Source organism: Neoarius graeffei, chromosome 6, assembly GCF_027579695.1.
Source record: "Neoarius graeffei isolate fNeoGra1 chromosome 6, fNeoGra1.pri, whole genome shotgun sequence".
In the NCBI taxonomy this organism is placed as follows: Eukaryota; Metazoa; Chordata; class Actinopteri; order Siluriformes; family Ariidae; genus Neoarius; species Neoarius graeffei.
The window spans coordinates 76,041,585-76,060,630 of record NC_083574.1 but is presented as its reverse complement, the minus strand read 5'-3'; the positions used below and the strand labels follow the sequence as shown (position 1 = coordinate 76,060,630).

At 40.7% G+C, this 19,046-nt stretch overlaps 1 protein-coding gene across 5 annotated transcripts in view; it reads right to left on the bottom strand.

Annotated features, from left to right (window-relative positions):
* si (sucrase-isomaltase) overlaps positions 1 to 19,046 on the bottom strand; it is a 484,577-nt gene that overhangs the window by 47,012 nt on the left and 418,519 nt on the right. For 4 of the 5 annotated variants that reach the window (XR_009654900.1, XM_060924052.1, XM_060924053.1 and 1 more), the window contains 4 exons: positions 16,306 to 16,444; positions 3,627 to 3,760; positions 3,354 to 3,388; positions 3,054 to 3,170 (listed from right to left, as the gene is read on the bottom strand). Coding sequence is in view for 3 of the 5 variants with exons in the window: in XM_060924052.1 (XP_060780035.1) it covers positions 3,054 to 3,170; positions 3,354 to 3,388; positions 3,627 to 3,760; positions 16,306 to 16,444 (425 nt within the window). In the remaining 2 variants the exon portion in view is untranslated. Of the gene's footprint in view, positions 1 to 3,053; positions 3,171 to 3,353; positions 3,389 to 3,626; positions 3,761 to 12,962; positions 13,038 to 16,305; positions 16,445 to 19,046 lie in introns of those variants that run through there. The other variant, XR_009654901.1, reaches the window with a different exon arrangement.

Genomic DNA, 19,046 nt, shown 5'->3' with positions numbered 1-19,046 from the left:
GAGAGAGATAGTTTGATAGATAGATATAGGGACAATGTTCCTTGAACTAGCATACTCAAAGTCCTATGACAAATAAAACTAATGACCCTGCATTGGAAAAGTAACATTCTTCTTGAAGAAAGTTCACATAGTAAATTAGCTGCAAGTTTCTCCAGTTGCAACTGAAGCCCAGTTTAAAACCAGTGCTACTGCTGTGCAATATGAAACAGCTCAATGTTTTGAAAAAGACACCAAAGTATTTAGAAGGACTGGAACAAGATGTCCAGCCCTTTCTGGAGTTGTTTTTAAGTTATGGCTACTCTATATATCTTGCGTTCTATCAGCCTATAGTTTCTCTTCTGCTCCTACCAGCAAGAACAATTTGCACAGCCCTGAAATGACTCTCATATTTCCACATTATAGCATGCTGAATGCAGTCGACCTCCCCCGTTGGGGCTAACTGCTTTTCTCAAACAAAAGGCTGAATTATTCCAAATGTACTTGGCTCTGACTCCATTAGCGGCAAGCTGAATGTGATGGAAGGCCACCCACTGGCCTCAGGCTGCCTCATTTCCACCAAAAACAGCAGGAGATAAACAGGCTTGTCTGAAGGTAGCACATCTCTCTCTCACTCATATCGATGGGTGAATTTACACTAGCAAATGACTCTGCTAGACTTTAGGAGCAAACAAGGTGATCTCTTTCACTCTTTCTTCCTTTTCTTTGGCTCCATATTTGTGTTCTGACTATGCCTCTCTGCGAGTTTCTTTATCTCTTCACTCTTATGGTCATTTGATTTCTCATATTCATCAAGGGTAGTTCTCCAGTCCCCTCCTCCCTTTGGTGAACTCCATCTTGACCAGAAATGGATGGCCTTCCAATTTCTCGACCCCTTCCATGCTGTAAATGGGCTTCTAGCACAGATACATTAGTGCTAATTATACACTGGTGAGTTAATTATGACATGGAGAGGACAAACTCTTATAAACAGGGGTATGAAGATACACTGTTATCAAGGCTGTCACTGAGGCTTGGTAAACACAAAACCCATGTATGTGTCTCTCTCTCTCTCTCTGTGTGTGTGTGTGTGTGTGTGTGTGTGTGTGTGTGTGTGTGTGTGTGTGTGTGTGTGTGTGTGTGTGAGTGCTGGGAAGATGAAGTAGGAAGAGACAGGGTAATAGACTCAAAAAAATCTTGACAAACTTTTTTCTTGACTTTATGCATTTTTCTATCACATTTTTGTTGATTCTCTGCAGAGTTGTGCTGATAATCAGTTACACAATCCACCATGATTAAAAATAAACAAAATTTTTGGGTGGCAGTTGCCCTGCCAAGAAAATTTCTCTATCCCATTCATAAGACAGTCTCTTCAAAGTATTCTTATTTTGAAAAAAAAAAAGAAAAAAAAAAGATGTCAGAATTGCATGGGTACTTTTCATAGAAGACAATACTTGAAAATCCTGTTTGTTTGTTTTTTAAATATGTTTTTTTAAGATTAAAAAAATATATATAAAATCACAAGGCAGTGTAAGTTACTATGACAATGTTTATACCAAAGTGTTGTTAAATTCTGTTACATTAATTATTATTAATTTTTTTTATAACAGTACAGTTCTGACAATTGTTCCAGTTGTAATTCAAATCACAGGTTTATATTAATGTGCTCATAATAATACATTCTTGCTTCTATAATAACTGTTCATTTACAGGGAGTCTGATAGGTACATAAATCTATGGCTGATAATAAACTCATTTAAAAAAAAAAAACCATTAACAAAATATAAACATATAAAAATATAATAATTGTTTTGGTGAAGCTTTTAGTAAGGAAACATTAATGTAACATTACGTCTAAGGTGTTAGCAATTTGTAATGTTTGGTAAGTTTTCCACCAAAGGAAAGTCTTCAGTGTTTTTGCACTTTTTTTAAATTAAACTTTACAAAAGGGGGGGGGAATAGAAGCTGGTGATGGAATTACTATTTATAACATGTAGTACCAGTCAAATGTTTGGTCACACTTACTCATTACTATGAATGAGTGTGTCCAAACTTTTGACTGGTACTGCAAGTGATAAAAACTTATTTTGTGGCTGTTGCATAATGCATAGTTTCACATCAAGCCCATAACTCCAGCACTGATTATGTCCGGTTTTATTCCTTACTTTTTAGTTAGCTATGTTTGTTAAGCTGCTAAGAAAATGTCAGGTGCTGATAGTAATGATATACTGCATGAAGAATCTGAATCTGCACAATACATGCATTGGAATATCCTGATAATATCATAAACCTATGATACAAGTTTGGGCAATTACTTATTAATTAAATGAAATAGACATTATTCAGAGCCAACATTGCTCAGCATTCCAGTAATAGAGGACTGTGGAGTGTTTGTAAGTGACCTCAGTTGTGGGTTTTTGCTTTAACCTTTCTCTTGCTTTAACATCCATTTGCACAACATTATTAAATGATTGAAATGGGGATATCACCTGCTCAGATCAACTTAAAAAATTCAATTATACTGGTGTCTCATGGTTGGTGACAAAGCTATGTTGTTGCTCGATGAGGAAACTCAGCTGTGCCACATCGATCCCACACAGTCAGGGTTTATTGGATTTTCCCACTCAAAGGTCACTTTTTAAACGAATGTCATGGTGAATATCTGACAACACGATGGTCCATCGACCTCTGACATCATTCACCAACACCCACATGCCAGTTCTCTCTCTGACACAGTAGTGCAGGTATGATATTGAGCTTTTAGTTATCTTGAATGCACTCATGGGGGGGGGATCTGGCATTTGCTCTCATATAGTGTATTTATACATATCTACACGAGTCAAAAAATCTAAATGTTCACTACTAGATACTACACTACACCACTAGATTTTCCTTTGCTGAAATGGTCACAATGCAATGGCTATTCTCTCTGCCTTTCCCCCCTCCCAAGCAATTATATAATCTCATAATATTTAAGATTTTCAGAAATGTAGTATTCTCCTGTCAAGATCCACATTCTGCAAATTCTTTTTTTCTGTGTATGTTTTCTACATGTTCTATTGAGTATGTGAACTCACCGGGTTCCCCTTGCCATTATGATTTCTGGAATATGGGTAAAATGCCCCCAGCTGCATCCAGCGAAGGCACATCTCATACTCAGCTTGGTTAAAGAACCCACAAATATCAGCTCCAGTCTGTACCACAAAGATAAGCACACAGAATTAACATTTACTACAAAATGAGTTGTAACTATTAAGAATGAGTGATCAATAAATTAGATGTTGGGGCATATTTTATATTTTATAATAGTGAATGGTGAATTAATGAACACCTTGAACATCAGGTCTCAAATCAGTCAGACAATGTAGGTCACTTACATAAGAGATTCCGAACAAACTGAACTCCATCATTCCTGACAGAGAAAGGAAGAACACAGAGGGATTGACTCAGCATGTGTGTGTGTGTGTGTGTGTGTGGGGGGGGGTGTCTTTGTCCAGTAGAGTGAGTGTAAGGTTACTGGAACAAAGTAGTGATTCATCTTTCATCTTAACACCCCCCCCCCCCCACACACACACACCATCACAACACATGCTCAATATCGCACTCATGCTCTCAAAACACTCACACATAATACATATATACTCACACACCTATTATAGACTTTTCGAGTTGATCCCAGGCAGCCGTGTTATCTCCCAGCCAGTGTCCTGCCCATCGCCCGCTGCTCGGGTATGTCGAGCGAGTCACCACTATTCCTCTCTTCCCTGTTACATTCAGCAAGGCACTGCACACACACACATGCGTACACACGCACAGGCGCTTAAACAGAGAAACCATGCATCTACAAATTACCAGCGAGTGAACAGCAAAACTGATTAAAGTGTATAGCTACATGTGTAAGATCACATCTACAATCACAAATAGGAGGTATCTTAGCCTTCTGCCAAATTTTAATATATGAATATAATCCATAAAAGTTGTATGAAAAACAGCCATCACCTTATTTGCTTGAGAGAGAAAAATGTGATGTTTATAATGTAGCATATTCAATTTTCATCTTCTGCTGCAATTAAACATTCAGTGCACGTTTATATGTTTGGCAGGCATAATATTTCACAATTATTTGTCAAAGGCGAAGTGAATATCAGTGACTAATAATATCAACTTCGTCTCGGTTATTATTCACCAATATTTACCGAGTCTGAGGTGGATAATTGTTTGATTATACATATGCAGGTGATTAATAAAAATATCTCATCTCATTATCTCTAGCCGCTTTATCCTTCTACAGGGTCGCAGGCAAGCTGGAGCCTATCCCAGCTGACTATGGGCAAAAGGCGGGGTACACCCTGGACAAGTCGCCAGGTCATCACAGGGCTGACACATAGACACAGACAACCATTCACACTCACATTCACACCTACGGTCAATTTAGAGTCACCAGGTAACCTAACCTGCATGTCTTTGGACTGTGGGGGAAACCGGAGCACCCGGAGGAAACCCACGCGGACACGGGGAGAACATGCAAACTCCACACAGAAAGGCCCTCGCCGGCCCCGGGGCTCGAACCCAGGACCTTCTTGCTGTGAGGCGACAGCGCTAACCACTACACCACCGTGCCGCCTTAATAAAATAAAAATATATTTAAAATAATTTATTTCAAACTTCAGAAGCGGCATGCAAATGTAATGTGCGCAGGCTTGTGTCACTGATCTATGCTGACTCAAATAAAATACTTTGTTTTGAAATAGATAAAACAGATCACAATTCCGGGCGGCACGGTGGTGTAGTGGTTAGCGCTGTCGCCTCACAGCAAGAAGGTCCTGGGTTCGAGCCCCAGGGCCGGCGAGGGCCTTTCTGTGTGGAGTTTGCATGTTCTCCCCGTGTCCGCGTGGGTTTCCTCCGGGTACTCCGGTTTCCCCCACAGTCCAAAGACATGCAGGTTAGGTTAACTGGTGACTCTAAATTGACCATAGGTGTGAATGTGAGTGTGAATGGTTGTCTGTGTCTATGTGTCGGCCCTGTGATGACCTGGCGACTTGTCCAGGGTGTACCCCGCCTTTCGCCCGTAGTCAGCTGGGATAGGCTCCAGCTTGCCTGCGACCCTGTAGAAGGATAAAGCGGCTAGAGATAATGAGATGAGATGAGATCACAATTCCACCTTACCTTTGAATACTTTTAGACTAAATTTCATGGCATCTTTAGTGCTTTTAGAAACATCATTTTCTTTCACAATTTGTCATTCTTTCTCACGTATGGTGACAAAGCGATTGGCCACAATTTTGCCGAGTTGCTTGAGGTGATTATCGATAAATAGTCTGAATTTGTCGACCAGTCAGTATGTGCAATTTTCTATAAATCACCTGCGTATTTATACTAAAGAAAAATAATGTACAGAAATACTGAACACACAGAAAAGGCTTCGCTGAATGTCAGCTTTATAATGCCAACTCATTATTTCAGCAATTAACCAGTACTGGAACAGGGTGCTCTCAGACTTTGTGAAAGGTTATATCTGCCCCAAAGATTAGGATAGAAAAGCTCATTGGATCACAGGAGCAAAGGATGTTTATAGTAATTTGATGGTCAGTACACATACGCTACGTTCACACTGCAAGGCTTAATGCTCAATTCCGATTTTTTTGTGAAATCCGATTTTTTTGTGAGGTCGTTCACATTAACAAATATATGCGACTTGTATGTGATCCTCAGTATGAACGAAAAGCGACCTAAAAGTGTTCCGCATGCGCATTGCAGGATACGACGACGTCACACGCAGTGAGCATGGCCAGTGTTTACGGAAGTAAAACCGCCCGGTTGCGGTATGACCCATCCAATCTAGCTTGAATAGCTGTATCCCCCCAAATGGAAATCAGCTCCCTAACCTCTGCGTCCTTCCATTGAGAAGATTCAGAACCTTCACAGCCCGAAGCGTCCCTCGCATTGATGTCATGCGCAGGGGCGCAGATACGTTTTTTTGAACTGGGAGGGACAAAAAACTGGGGGAGACAAAGCTGCCAGCAAACCAACCCCAACCCCGATATGCCTGTCAAACTTGTTGTTAGTAACCATAGCAACCAAGCTCGAGCTCGCAACCTGTGCAGTCTGCGCAGCTCAACCAACCAAATTTTCTTTGTCTTTGTTTTGTTTTATGTGAGTTGTTGCAACTATGTATACACTGCCGTGCACCTCAATAAACCGAATGGTAATTAGTCTTTTGATTTTTCCGTGAGGTTTGCCTTATGCAAAGAAAGACAGCATAGACGTTTTTTCCTCCCTATAAGTGGGGGGACCGAGCGAGGTGAATTTAAATCTGACTCGTCCCCCCCTCTATCTGCGCCCGTGATTATGCGCCATGTTGTTGTAACTTTTTTTGAGAGACCCGCCGCCTACTTCAGCGCAGAATAGTGACGTTTGTGGCTTGTTGATGACGTGCAAGTCGGATGAATGCGACCTGGCGGTTCAGACTGAAGTCGCATATGAAAAGAGCAGATAGGAATCGGAATTAGGACCACATATCCAAACGGCCTGGGTCGGATTTGAAAAAATCGGATCTGTGTCGTTCATATTGTCAATAAAAGATCGGATACAGGTCACATATGGGCGAAAAGATCGGATTTGAGTCACTTCAGCCTGCAGTGTGAACGTAGCCATATTTGCACATTCCATTTACTAAAGCAGTACATGAAAACACAGAGGTGAACGTTCCCTCTGAGAGCTGCACCAGTACAGAAAGGGAAAATATTATGAAAAAGGTGCAACATGACCTTCGTGTAGTGTCGCTTCTGGTGTTCTTAATCTGCAATCCTGAGGTACCAGATTTGTGTTCACTGTAGTTTAACACTTGAGTGCTATTGAATATTGGAAATGTACAGTATTATCATTCTTTTGTCCCCCAAGCTTCATAGCTGACCACCTATTCCTGCTTGCAGTAAAAACACCCCCTCCCTAGACATGTTTTAAATCCTTATCATATTTTCTTATTGACATATTATGGGAGTAGGTTTTGGTTTCCTCCAGCCTCCCAAAAATGCCAATAGGTGTGTATGAAAGTGTGTGCCCACATATATAGATAAATAAATGAAACGGAAGATATCAGAGGGCAGTGCAGTGGTACAGTGATTAGCATGGTCATCTCATAGTAAGAAGGTTCTAGATTTGATCCCCGTGACCAACTGGGGCCATTCTATGTGGAATTTATGTGTTCTCGTGTCTGTGTGGGTTTTCTCCCACAGTCCAAAACCATGAAGATTAGTTCAATTGGCTACTCTAAATTGGCCATAGGTGTGTATGTGAGTGGCTGTCCATCTCTCTGTGTTGGCCCTGCGATTGATTGGTGACCAATCCAGGTGTGTCTTGCCTTGCAACCTGATGTCAGCTGGGATTGGCTCCAGCTTCTCTGTGACCCACAATGGACAAGCGGTATAGAGAATGAAGATATGTTACATGAGTTCAGGGTCACTGAGATCTGTGGCAGTCTAAAGTTTTCGACCAATTAATATTAAAATGCTTTAGCATTCTTTTAAAAAAATAGAAAGTTTGCTCTCTCTGCTGTAGCAATGCTATTGTAAGCTACTGTTTATGGGAAAACCCCCAAAAACATTAAATTCCATTAGTAGTTCCTTAGTTGTATCAAAACACATTCAGAGAGTACAACCCCGATTCCAAAAAAGTTGGGACAAAGTACAAATTGTAAATAAAAATGGAATGGAATGATGTGGAAGTTTCAAAATTCCATATTTTATTCAGAATAGAACATAGATGACATATCGAATGTTTAAACTGAGAAAATACACTCACCGGCCACTTTATTAGGTACACCATGCTAGTAACGGGTTGGACCCCCTTTTGCCTTCAGAACTGCCTCAATTCTTCATGGCATAGATTCAACAAGGTGCTGGAAGCATTCCTCAGAGAGTTTGGTCCATATTGACATGATGGCATCACACAGTTGGCGCAGATTTGTCGGCTGCACATCCATGATGCGAATCTCCCGTTGCACCACATCCCAAAGATGCTCTATTGGATTGAGATCTGGTGACTGTGGAGGCCATTTGAGTACAGTGAACTCATTGTCATGTTCAAGAAACCAGTCTGAGATGATTCCAGCTTTATGACATGGCGCATTATCCTGCTGAAAGTAGCCATCAGAAGTTGGGTACATTGTGGTCATAAAGGGATGGACATAGTCAGCAACAATACTCAGGTAGGCTGTGGCGTTGCAACGATGCTCAATTGGTACCAAGGGGCCCAAAGAGTGCCAAGAAAATATTCCCCACACCATTACACCACCACCACCAGCCTGAACCGTTGATACAAGGCAGGATGGATCCATGCTTTCATGTTGTTGATGCCAAATTCTGACCCTACCATTCGAATGTCGCAGCAGAAATCGAGACTCATCAGACCAGGCAACGTTTTTCCAATCTTCTATTGTCCAATTTCGATGAGCTTGTGCAAATTGTAGCCTCAGTTTCCTGTTCTTAGCTGAAAGGAGTGGCACCCGGCGTGGTCTTCTGCTGCTGTAGCCCATCTGCCTCAAAGTTCGACGTACTGTGCGTTCAGAGATGCTCTTCTGCCTACCTTGGTTGTAACGGGTGGTTATTTGAGTCACTGTTGCCTTTCTATCAGCTCGAACCAGTCTGGCCATTCTCCTCTGACCTCTGGCATCAACAAGGCATTTCCGCCCACAGAACTGCCGCTCACTGGATATTTTTTCTTTTTCGGACCATTCTCTGTAAACCCTAGAGATGGTTGTGCGTGAAAATCCCAGTAGATCAGCAGTTTCTGAAATACTCAGACCAGCCCTTCTGGCACCAACAACCATGCCACATTCAAAGTCACTCAAATCACCTTTCTTCCCCATACTGATGCTCGGTTTGAACTGCAGGAGATTGTCTTGACCATGTCTACATGCCTAAATGCACTGAGTTGCCGCCATGTGATTGGCTGATTAGAAATTAAGTGTTAACGAGCAGTTGGACAGGTGTACCTAATAAAGTGGCCGGTGAGTGTATATCATTTAAAGGGAAAAATTAGGTGATTTTAAATTTCATGACAACAACACATCTCAAAAAAGTTGGGACAAGGCCATGTTTACCATTGTGAGACATCCCCTTTTCTCTTTACAACAGTCTGTAAACATCTGGGGACTGAGGAGACAAGTTGCTCAAGTTTAGGGATACGAATGTTAACCCATTCTTGTTTAATGTAGGATTCTAGTTGCTCAACTGTCTTAGGTCTTTTTTTGTCGTATCTTCCATTTTATGATGCGCCAAATGTTTTCTATGGGTGAAAGATCTGGACTGCAGGCTGGCCAGTTCAGTACCTGGGCCCTTCTTCTACGCAGCCATGATGCTGTAATTGATGCAGTATGTGCTTTGGCATCGTCATGTTGGAAAATGCAAGGTCTTCCCTGAAAGAGATGTTGTCTGGATGGGAGCATATGCTGCTCTAGAACCTGGATATACCTTTCAGCATTGATGGTGTCTTTCCAGATGTGTAAGCTGCCCATGCCACATGCACTAATGCAACCCCATACCATCAGAGATGCAGACTTCTGAACTGAGCTCTGATAAGAACTTGGGTCGTCCTTCTCCTCTTTAGTCTGAATGACACGGCGTCCCTGATTTCCATAAAGAACTTCAAATTTTGATTCGTCTGACCACAGAACAGTTTTCCACTTTGCCACAGTCCATTTTAAATGAGCCTTGGCCCAGAGAAGACATCTGCGCTTCTGGATCATGTTTAGATACGGCTTCTTTGAACTATAGAGTTTTAGCTGGCAACGGCGGATGGGATGGTGAATTGTGTTCACAGATAATGTTCTCTGGAAATATTCCTGAGCCCATTTTGTGATTTCCAATACAGAAGCATGCCTGTATGTGATGCAGTGCCGTCTAAGGGCCCAAAGATCACGGGCACCCAGTATGGTTTTCCGGCCTTGACCCTTACGCACAGAGATTCTTCCGTATTCTCTGAATCTTTTTATGATATTATGCACTGTAGATGATGATATGTTCAAACTCTTTGCAATTTTCCACTGTCGAACTCCATTCTGATATTGCTCCACTATTTGTCGGTGCAGAATTAGAGGGATTGGTGATCCTCTTCCCATCTTTACTTCTGAGAGCCGCTACCACTCCAAGATGCTCTTTTTATACCCAGTCAGATTAATGACCTATTGCCAGTTGACCTAATAAGTTGCAATTTGGTCCTCCAGCTGTTCCTTTTTTGTATTTTTAACTTTTCCAGCCTCTTATTGTCCCTGTCCTAACTTTTTTGAGATGTGTTGCTGTCATGAAATTTCAAATGAGCCAATATTTGGCATGAAATTTCAAAATGTCTCACTTTCAACATTTGATATGTTGTCTATGTTATATTGTGAATACAATATCAGTTTTTGAGATTTGTAAATTATTGCATTCCATTTTTATTTACAATTTGTGCTTTGTCCCAACTTTTTTGGAATCGGGGTTGTAGACAGGGGTATGTCTCAAACCACATAATGAACTCTAAGCAGTATTCTAATGCTAACCATACACTAGACTTTGAAAATATTCTGAAAATACTTTTAAAAGACTAAAGTCTGACTCTGTCTTACATCTAAAGACAATGTGCCATTAGTAACACACTTATGCAGGCCTTACACCAAATGGCTTTTCAAGCCATGATCTAAGATTTTGCACAGAATGGAGATCTTGCTGTCACCATTTTCATGAGTCAAGACTAGAGACAATACTAAGTATCAAAATGTCAGCAGGGATTGGTTGATTTTATTGGAACGTTAAGATGAGAAAAAGACTGACAGCTATCCTGACCAGACCAGATGATTGCACCAAATGATTGAGATGAGAGCATGCCCCAACTCTAACAAAATTCTCATGATTTTACTCTGACACTGGAAATTTGTCTGCAACAGTGGACTCACTTGAAAAGTTGTTTGGTGTAAAGACATCATAAATCGTAATGACAACACTGTCTTGACAAACAATGTAGTACAGTAGTATGCAGATTGGGACACAGACCAAGTGTTCATGACTCTGAGAATATAAATACTCATTTCTTTGATATTGCATTGAGCATTATCTCATCTCATCTCATTATCTGTAGCCACTTTATCCTTCTACAGGGTCGCAGGCAAGCTGGAGCCTATCCCAGCTGACTACGGGCGAAAGGCGGGGTACACCCTGGACAAGTTGCCAGGTCATCACAGGGCTGACACATAGACACAGACAACCATTCACACTCTCATTCACACCAACGGTCAATTTAGAGTCACCAGTTAACCTAACCTGCATGTCTTTGGACTGTGGGGGAAACCGGAGCACCCGGAGGAAACCCACGCAGACACAGGGAGAACATGCCAACTCCACACAGAAAGGCCCTCACCGGCCACGGGGCTCAAACCCGGACCTTCTTGCTGTGAGGCGACAGCGCTAACCACTACACCACCGTGCCACCCGCATTGAGCATTATGTTAAAAAAAAATGAAACAAACAAAAGGAATTGTGTACACATGACTGTCAGACTTATTTACAGAAGAGCAAAATATCTCAACTATTATGAATTCTCAAGTTAAACAACTTCCACAATAAGGACAAATCTGCTATCATTCACTAGATATCCACCAAATCTAAGAACAAATAAATGGCTAGGAAAGGGGAAAAAAAGCTAAAAAATTCCTGAATATTTCTTCCCTTTTATACTATATTATTCTTTATATTCTTTCCCTATCTGACCCTTGTATGTTTACATCTTGAAATGCTTAATCTTTCTTGCTTTCTCCTGACTGGCAACTGAGCATTCAGATGTTTTTAGTGTCTAAAGTTGGGGCATGATAATGTTTTACCTATCTTAACTGACGTATGCTGTCCAGCCATCCATTATTTGTAGCAGCTTATCCTGTGTAGGGTCGCAGGCAAGCTGGAGCTTATCCCAGCTGACTATGGGTGAGAGGGGGGTACACCCTGGACAAGTCACCAGGTTATCGCAGGGCTGACACATAGAGACAAACAACCATTCACACTCACACCTATGGTCAATTTAGAGCCACCAATTAACCTAACCTGCATGTCTTTGGAGTGTGGGGGGAAACCAGAGCACCCGGAGGAAACCCACGCAGACATGGGGAGAACATGCAAACTCCACACAGTAAGGCCCTCATTAGCTGCTGGGCTCGAACCCAGGACCTTCTTGCTGTGAGGTGACAGTGCTAACCACTACACCACCGTGCTGCCCGACATATGATGTCAATTATAACTTACAGGACTGTCAGGAAAACACACAGCAGCTCACTTGTTTTCCCTGGTACCGGTATCCTGACTCATTTCCCATGAATTAAGAGCAGCCATGACCTAAAGGTTAGAGATGCAGCCTTGGATCCAAAGGGTTGCTGGTCAGATTCCCTGGACTGGCAGGAAAAATGTGTGAGTGAACCAACAGCACTTTTCCTGCCCTTTTTGTCCATGCCTGAAGTGTCCTTGCCAAGGCACCTAACACCCAACTGCTCCCCATGTGCTGTAGCATAGCTGCTCACTGCTCTGTGTGTGTGTGCTCACTGATCACTTGTGGTGTTCACTGCTTCAGATGGGTAAATGCAGAAAAGGAATTTTGCTCTGCTCTAGTGTACATGTAACAAAAATAAAGGTTTCTTCTTCTTTATTATTATTATTATGAATAATAATAATAATAATAATTATTATTATTATTATTTTTCAAGAATCTGTTAGTTGCTAGACTAGTGGCTCTGAGGCATAGTCCAGGAACACTGGGTGTGAGGTGGGAATACAATGAATGGGAACCACACACACGTGTGAGGGGGCGCTGCTCTGTGGCAACTGCAGTGAGTTTTGGCATGGTGGCATGTCTGTCAGCGTTTTTGTTTTGTTTTTTTTGTCTGGCATGTTTTTGCGACTTTACTGTTGTTGAATCGTGATTCATGTTTTGAATTGTGATTCATGTTTTTAAGTGCTTAGTGACGTTACCAATCTTATCACAGTAATGGCATCATCCGTTTGGATTATTGGGCTCGTTTTGTTGGCCTTGTGTGTACTCTTTACCTGTGGATTAAATCACAGAAACGCAGTTGGCAGCGTCATCCAACACTTCCAATACACAAGAGAATTTTTATTACAGTGCAATCCCAAACCATTGATTTTTAACCTTGCACCGAATTATCGACGAGCTTGCCCTCACAACCATGGGCCAAAACGTAAATGAGGGAAGAGAGGGGGGATTAGACAAAGACTGAAAAGAATGAAAACTCGACTCCCCCTACCAACCTGTTTGTTAATCAATGCCCAGTCTTTGAGGAACAAGACGTATGAAATCGCTGCAAACTTCAGGTACCTGCACAAATACCGAGATGTCTGCATGCTGGCAATCACGGAGACGTGGCTGGACAGCAATACACCATCTACTGAGGTGGAGCCGGGTCGTTTCACTGCCTTCAGAATGGACCATGATCCAAACACTACTGGAAAGTACCGAGGGGGCGGGGTCAGTCTCCTTGTTCGAAACAGCTGGTGCGGGAGTGGATCAGTGACAGCGAGAGAGAGTCATTGTACCCCCAACATCGAGTTTCTCTGTCTGTCACTTCGTCCTTTTTACCTCCCTCGCGAATTCCCTCAACTCTTTTTTTACAGTGGTGTATATTCACCCTCAGGCCAACGCAGCCAAAGTATCAGAGATTATATTACACCTGTCTCAAAAACTCGAATCTATTTCTCCTGATGCCCCAAAATTCTTTCTGGGAGATTTTAATAACTGTTCACTGAAGAACTCTCTGCGCACCTATCACCAATACGTAAACTGCCACACAAGGAAAAACAAAACACTCGACCTGTGTTATGGCAATGTAAAAGGTGCCTATTCTGCTTCTTCCCTACCTCCTCTGGGGGCGTCTGACCACAATGTGGTACATCTCCGGCCAGCCTATCAGCAGCTTTTGAAGAGAGAAAAACCCCAGATTAGGACTGTCAAGATCTGGAATGAGGATGTGATTAAGTCTCTTCAGGGGTGTTTTGACTGCATCTCGTGGGAGGTTTTTAAATGCTCAGATCTGAATGAACATGTTGAAGTAATTTCAGACTATATAACCTTTTGTGAGGACTTAGTGGTGCCCACTAGAACTTTTAAGATGTATCCCAATAACAAACCCTGGGTATCAAAGAAATCAAAATACCTGTTAAACAAAAAGAAATGGGCCTACATCCAAAAAAAAAAGACGTAGTTAAGACAGACATACAAAGAGAAATTAAAAGGCAGATAAAGATAGATAAGAGTGCCTATAAACAAAAACAAAATCTGGCCCTAGGAAACCCTAGGCAGGCATGGCAGGGTATCAAAGCCATGACTAGCATTCCCTACAAAGGCAGAGGGAAATGCCATATAGGTTTTAGGGTTGGTGAGGAGCAGGAGCAGGAAAATCAACTTAATTTGTTTTTTTTCCTGTTTTGAAGGAGGTGGCAAAAATATTATTGAACAAGACCAGTTAGAGCTGCCAGCACCTCATAATATTACTGTTAAGCAGACAGAGGGCCATTCACTGTTCAGAACAACTAACATATGTAAGAGCCCTGGCCCAGATAACATCAGTGGTAAGGTGCTGAAGTACTGTGCAGAACAACTGTCCCATTTTCATTTATATTTTTCAGGCCTCTCTGGATCAGCATAGTGTGCCGCTCCTGTGGAAAACATCAACTATCATTCCTATTCCTAAGATTCCCTCCCCGACTGAACATAACAATTGCCGTCCCATAGCATTAACATTATTGGTAATGAAATGTTTTGAAAGGATAGTTAAAAAACACATCACAATAAAAACACTTACTAGACCCCTGCAAGTCGCATATCAGCCCAGCAGGGGGGCCGATGATGCCATTGTAACCCTGATACATCTTGTTTATTCACATCTTGAGGCATCCAAAACTCACGTTAAAATTTTATTTTTCGATTTTTCGTCGGCATTTAACACAATTCAACCCTCTATCCTGGCCCAAAGATTGGCAGGGGACTTTTCACTGGATGGAGGTCTGATTCTATGGTTGCGTGACTTTCTAAGACAGAGAGTCCAACATGTAAGGTTATTTTCTCTGATAAAATCATCTCCAGTGTTGGCTCCCCCCAAGGCTGTCTTATCCCCTTTGTTGTTTATTCTTTATACTAACAACTGTACCAGTTCCCACCCTGGTAGGCATTTAATTAAGTTTGCCGACGACACAGCATTGGTCAGCCTCCTTCAGGATGATGAGGTGGGTCATGGCTCTGTTCTAGACACATTTATAAATTGGTGTGATAAGTCTCATCTCTTGTTAAATATGTCAAAGACAAAAGAGATGACAATTGACTTTAGGAGAGTCAGTACACCCCATCAGACAACCATCAGAGGACAACCTGACAGTCTGTTACTGAATATAAGTACCTGGGGGTAGTTTTGGATAACAAACTGAAGTGGGATCAGTGGACAGAACACATTCAGAAAAAAGGGCAACAAAGGCTTTATTTTCTTAAGAAGTTGATTGTATTCGATGTTGAACGTAAAATGCTCAAGATGTTCTATATTGCTTTTATTGAGAGTGTTTTTAACATTCTGCTTAATTTGCTGGTTTGGAAATGCAACAGTAGCCCAAAAACATACAGTGAGGAGAATAGTGACCACTGCAAGTAAACTGCTAGCCATTAACCTTAACAGTTTAGAACACATCTACAGATCTAGGCCCCTCAACAAGGCTGAAAAAATTTCAGCAGACCCCAGGCATCCACTATTTATTGCCTTTGAATTGTTGCCTTCACACAGCCAGTACCGCTACCCTGCCCTTTCAAAAAATAGAACTAGGCAATCATACATACCTCAAGAAATTACTTTTTTAAATAAACACCTGAAAAGGTAATTTTTTTTTTAAACTGTATGGGGATTCCTGGAAAATTTGATCAGCTGTTTTTGTCACAGATCAAGTGCACTAAATCCCTGTGATAACATTGGTTTTATGTGTTAAGTGTTGTGTGCAAAGTGTTTGTGTTTTTATGGTTAAGACAAGACAAGCCAAGAAAAAATATGCTCACTCATGGAGAACAATTTTCCCCTAAGGGGACAATAAAGCTTCTATTCTATTCTATTCACACATGGGGTAATTTAGCATAGCCAATCCACTTATCAGAAGACACACCGTGAACATGCAAAATTCCTCATAGACAGTAACCCAAGCTCAAATACTTTTCACAAAGCATTTCATCATTTTTCTTTAATATCAGTCCAAAAACAACAAGTTTTTATTGTTTAAAAGGCAAGAGTAGCAACTCTAACTTTCATAAATCTAGTTCACTTACTCATAAGTAGGTTTGGTGTGAGACCATCCATACAGACTGTGCACATCGTAGTGCTTAACCGGAGTGTTATCAGGAAGAAACTGCTGACTGTTCATACAGAGGGTTTTGTGGGTCAGTCCTCGTTCTTTAGACTCCAGTGCTGCAAATAAATCAAACACCTTTGTTAGGATCCATATGGCATGACAAAAGCCCGGACTGGTTTGGTAACAACCCACTCTTGATTTGGATCATCCAATATAGAGTCAAAAAAAATTTGACTCATCAATTTTTTCTCCCTCCAGACCATTAAATACACATCAGGTGACTTATCAACACACCTCTCAGTTAATTTTATACCACATTGTGATTGAATTCTTGAATCAGAAAATCTGTATAACCTGATATGATAAAGAGGAACAACAACAACAACAATTAAAAAAAGAAAACTTGCTTAACAGTGCAATGCATATTATGATTAACCTGGTGAAGCTTTCTATAAAGAAATGTTTACTTAATATTTATGGAAAGAGACTCCAGTATCACTGCTTTATAACAGGAAGTTTTCTGCCACAGTACAATCTTTAGGAACAGAGGCATTAAAATGAAAAGGGATTTTTTTTAATAGAAAATTAAAAATTTAAATAAATAAATAAATAAGTAAATAAATAAATAAATAAATAAATACAATTTCCATAACATTAAATGTAACTATATACAGTTACAAAGTACAATGTCTCATTCATTAATAAATTAGGGAAAAAAATCAATGTGTATAAGAGGTGGTACATCACTTTGGGACATGCTATAATATGAATATATTTACACTATTCCCGCAGGGATTATTTTCCATAACAACATACCCCACTGAGTGTTATTCCTGACTTAAAACATGTCAAGAGTTCATGGTTGGCAATGTTTCTTAGATATTCTATAAATATGCTTTTTGTTTGAGTTTATTTGCACGATCCTCTTTCTAACTCTTGATATTTAGTAGATCATTTATATGACCCCAATTCCAAAAAAGTTGGGACGATGTGTAAACTGTAAATAAAAACTGAATGTGAAGATTTGCAAATCATGGAAACCCTATATTTCATTGAAAATAGTACAAAGACAACATATCAAATGTTGAAACTGAGAAATGTTATTGTTTTTTGAAAATTATATGTTCATTTTGAATTTGATGTCAGCAACACATTTCAGAAAAGTTGGGATGGGGCAACAAAAGACTGAAAAAGTTGTGTAATGCTTAAAGAAAAACCTAATTTGGTTAACTGGCAACAGGTCAGTAACATGACTGGGTATAAAAAAGAGCATCCCAGAGAGGCTGAATGTCTCAGAAGTAAAGATGGGGAGGGGTTCACCACTCTGTGAAAGACTGCATGGGCAAACAGTGCAACAACTGAAGAAAAAAAATGCTCCTCAGTGTAAAATTGGAAAGAATTTAGGGATCACATCATCTATGGTACATAATATCATTAAAAGATTCAGAGAATCTGAAGAAATCTCTGTATGACAAGGCTGAAAACTGCCACTGGATATCTGAGATCTTCAGGCCCTCAGGCAACACTGCATTAAAAGTAGACACGTGTCTGTAGTGGAAATCACTGTATGGACTCAGTAACACTTCAGAAAACCATCGTCTATGAAAACAGTTAATTACTGCATCCACAAATGCAAGATAAAACCATATATAAAAAATATCCAGAAACACCACCACCTTCTCTGGGCCCGAGTTCTTTTACAATGGACTGAGGTAAAGTGGAAAAATGTCCTGAGGTCTGATGAATCAAAAGTAGAAATTAGTTTTAGAAATCATAGACGCCACATTTTCCAGGCTAAAGAGAAGAGGGACCATCCGGCTTGTTTCCAATGCACAGTTCAAAAGCCAGCATCTGTGATGGCAAGAGGGTGCATTAGTGCACATGACATAGGTAGCTTGTACATCTGGGAAGGCATCATTAATGCTGAATGATATATATATACATTTCAGAACAATATGCTGCTATCCAGACAAAATATTTTTCAGGGAAGGCAAGACAATGCCAAACAACTTTCTGCTCATATTAAAACTGCATGGCTCTGTAGTAAAAGAGTCCAGGTGCTAAACTGGCCTGCCTGCAGTCCAGACCCGTCTCCCATTTACAACATTTGGCGCATTATGAAGCACAAAACATGATAAAGGAGACGCTGAACTGTTGAGCTAATGAAATTGCATATCAGGTACAATGGTGCTTGAAAGTTTATGAACCCTTTAGAATTTTCTATATTTCTGCATAAATATGACCTAAAGCATCATCAGATTTTCACACAAGTCCTAAAAGTAGATAAAGAAAACCCAGTTAAACAAATGAGACAAAAATATTATACTTGGTCATTTATTTATTGAGGAAATTATCCAATATTACATATCTGTGAGTGGCAAAAGTATGTGAACCTTTGCTTTCAGTATCTGGTGTGACCCCCTTGTGCAGCAATAACTGCAATTAAACATTTCCGGTAACTGTTGATCAGTCCTGCACACTGGCTTGGAGGAATTTTAGCCCATTCCTCTGTACAGAACAGCTTCAACTCTGGGATGTTGGTAGGTTTCCTAACATGAACTGCTTGCTTCAGGTCCTTCCACAACATTTCGATTGGATTAAGGTCAGGACTTTGACTTGGCCATTCCAAAACATTAACTTTATTCTTCTTTAACCATTCTTTGGTAGAATGACTTGTGTGCTTATGGTTGTTGTCTTGCTGCATGAACAACCTTCTCT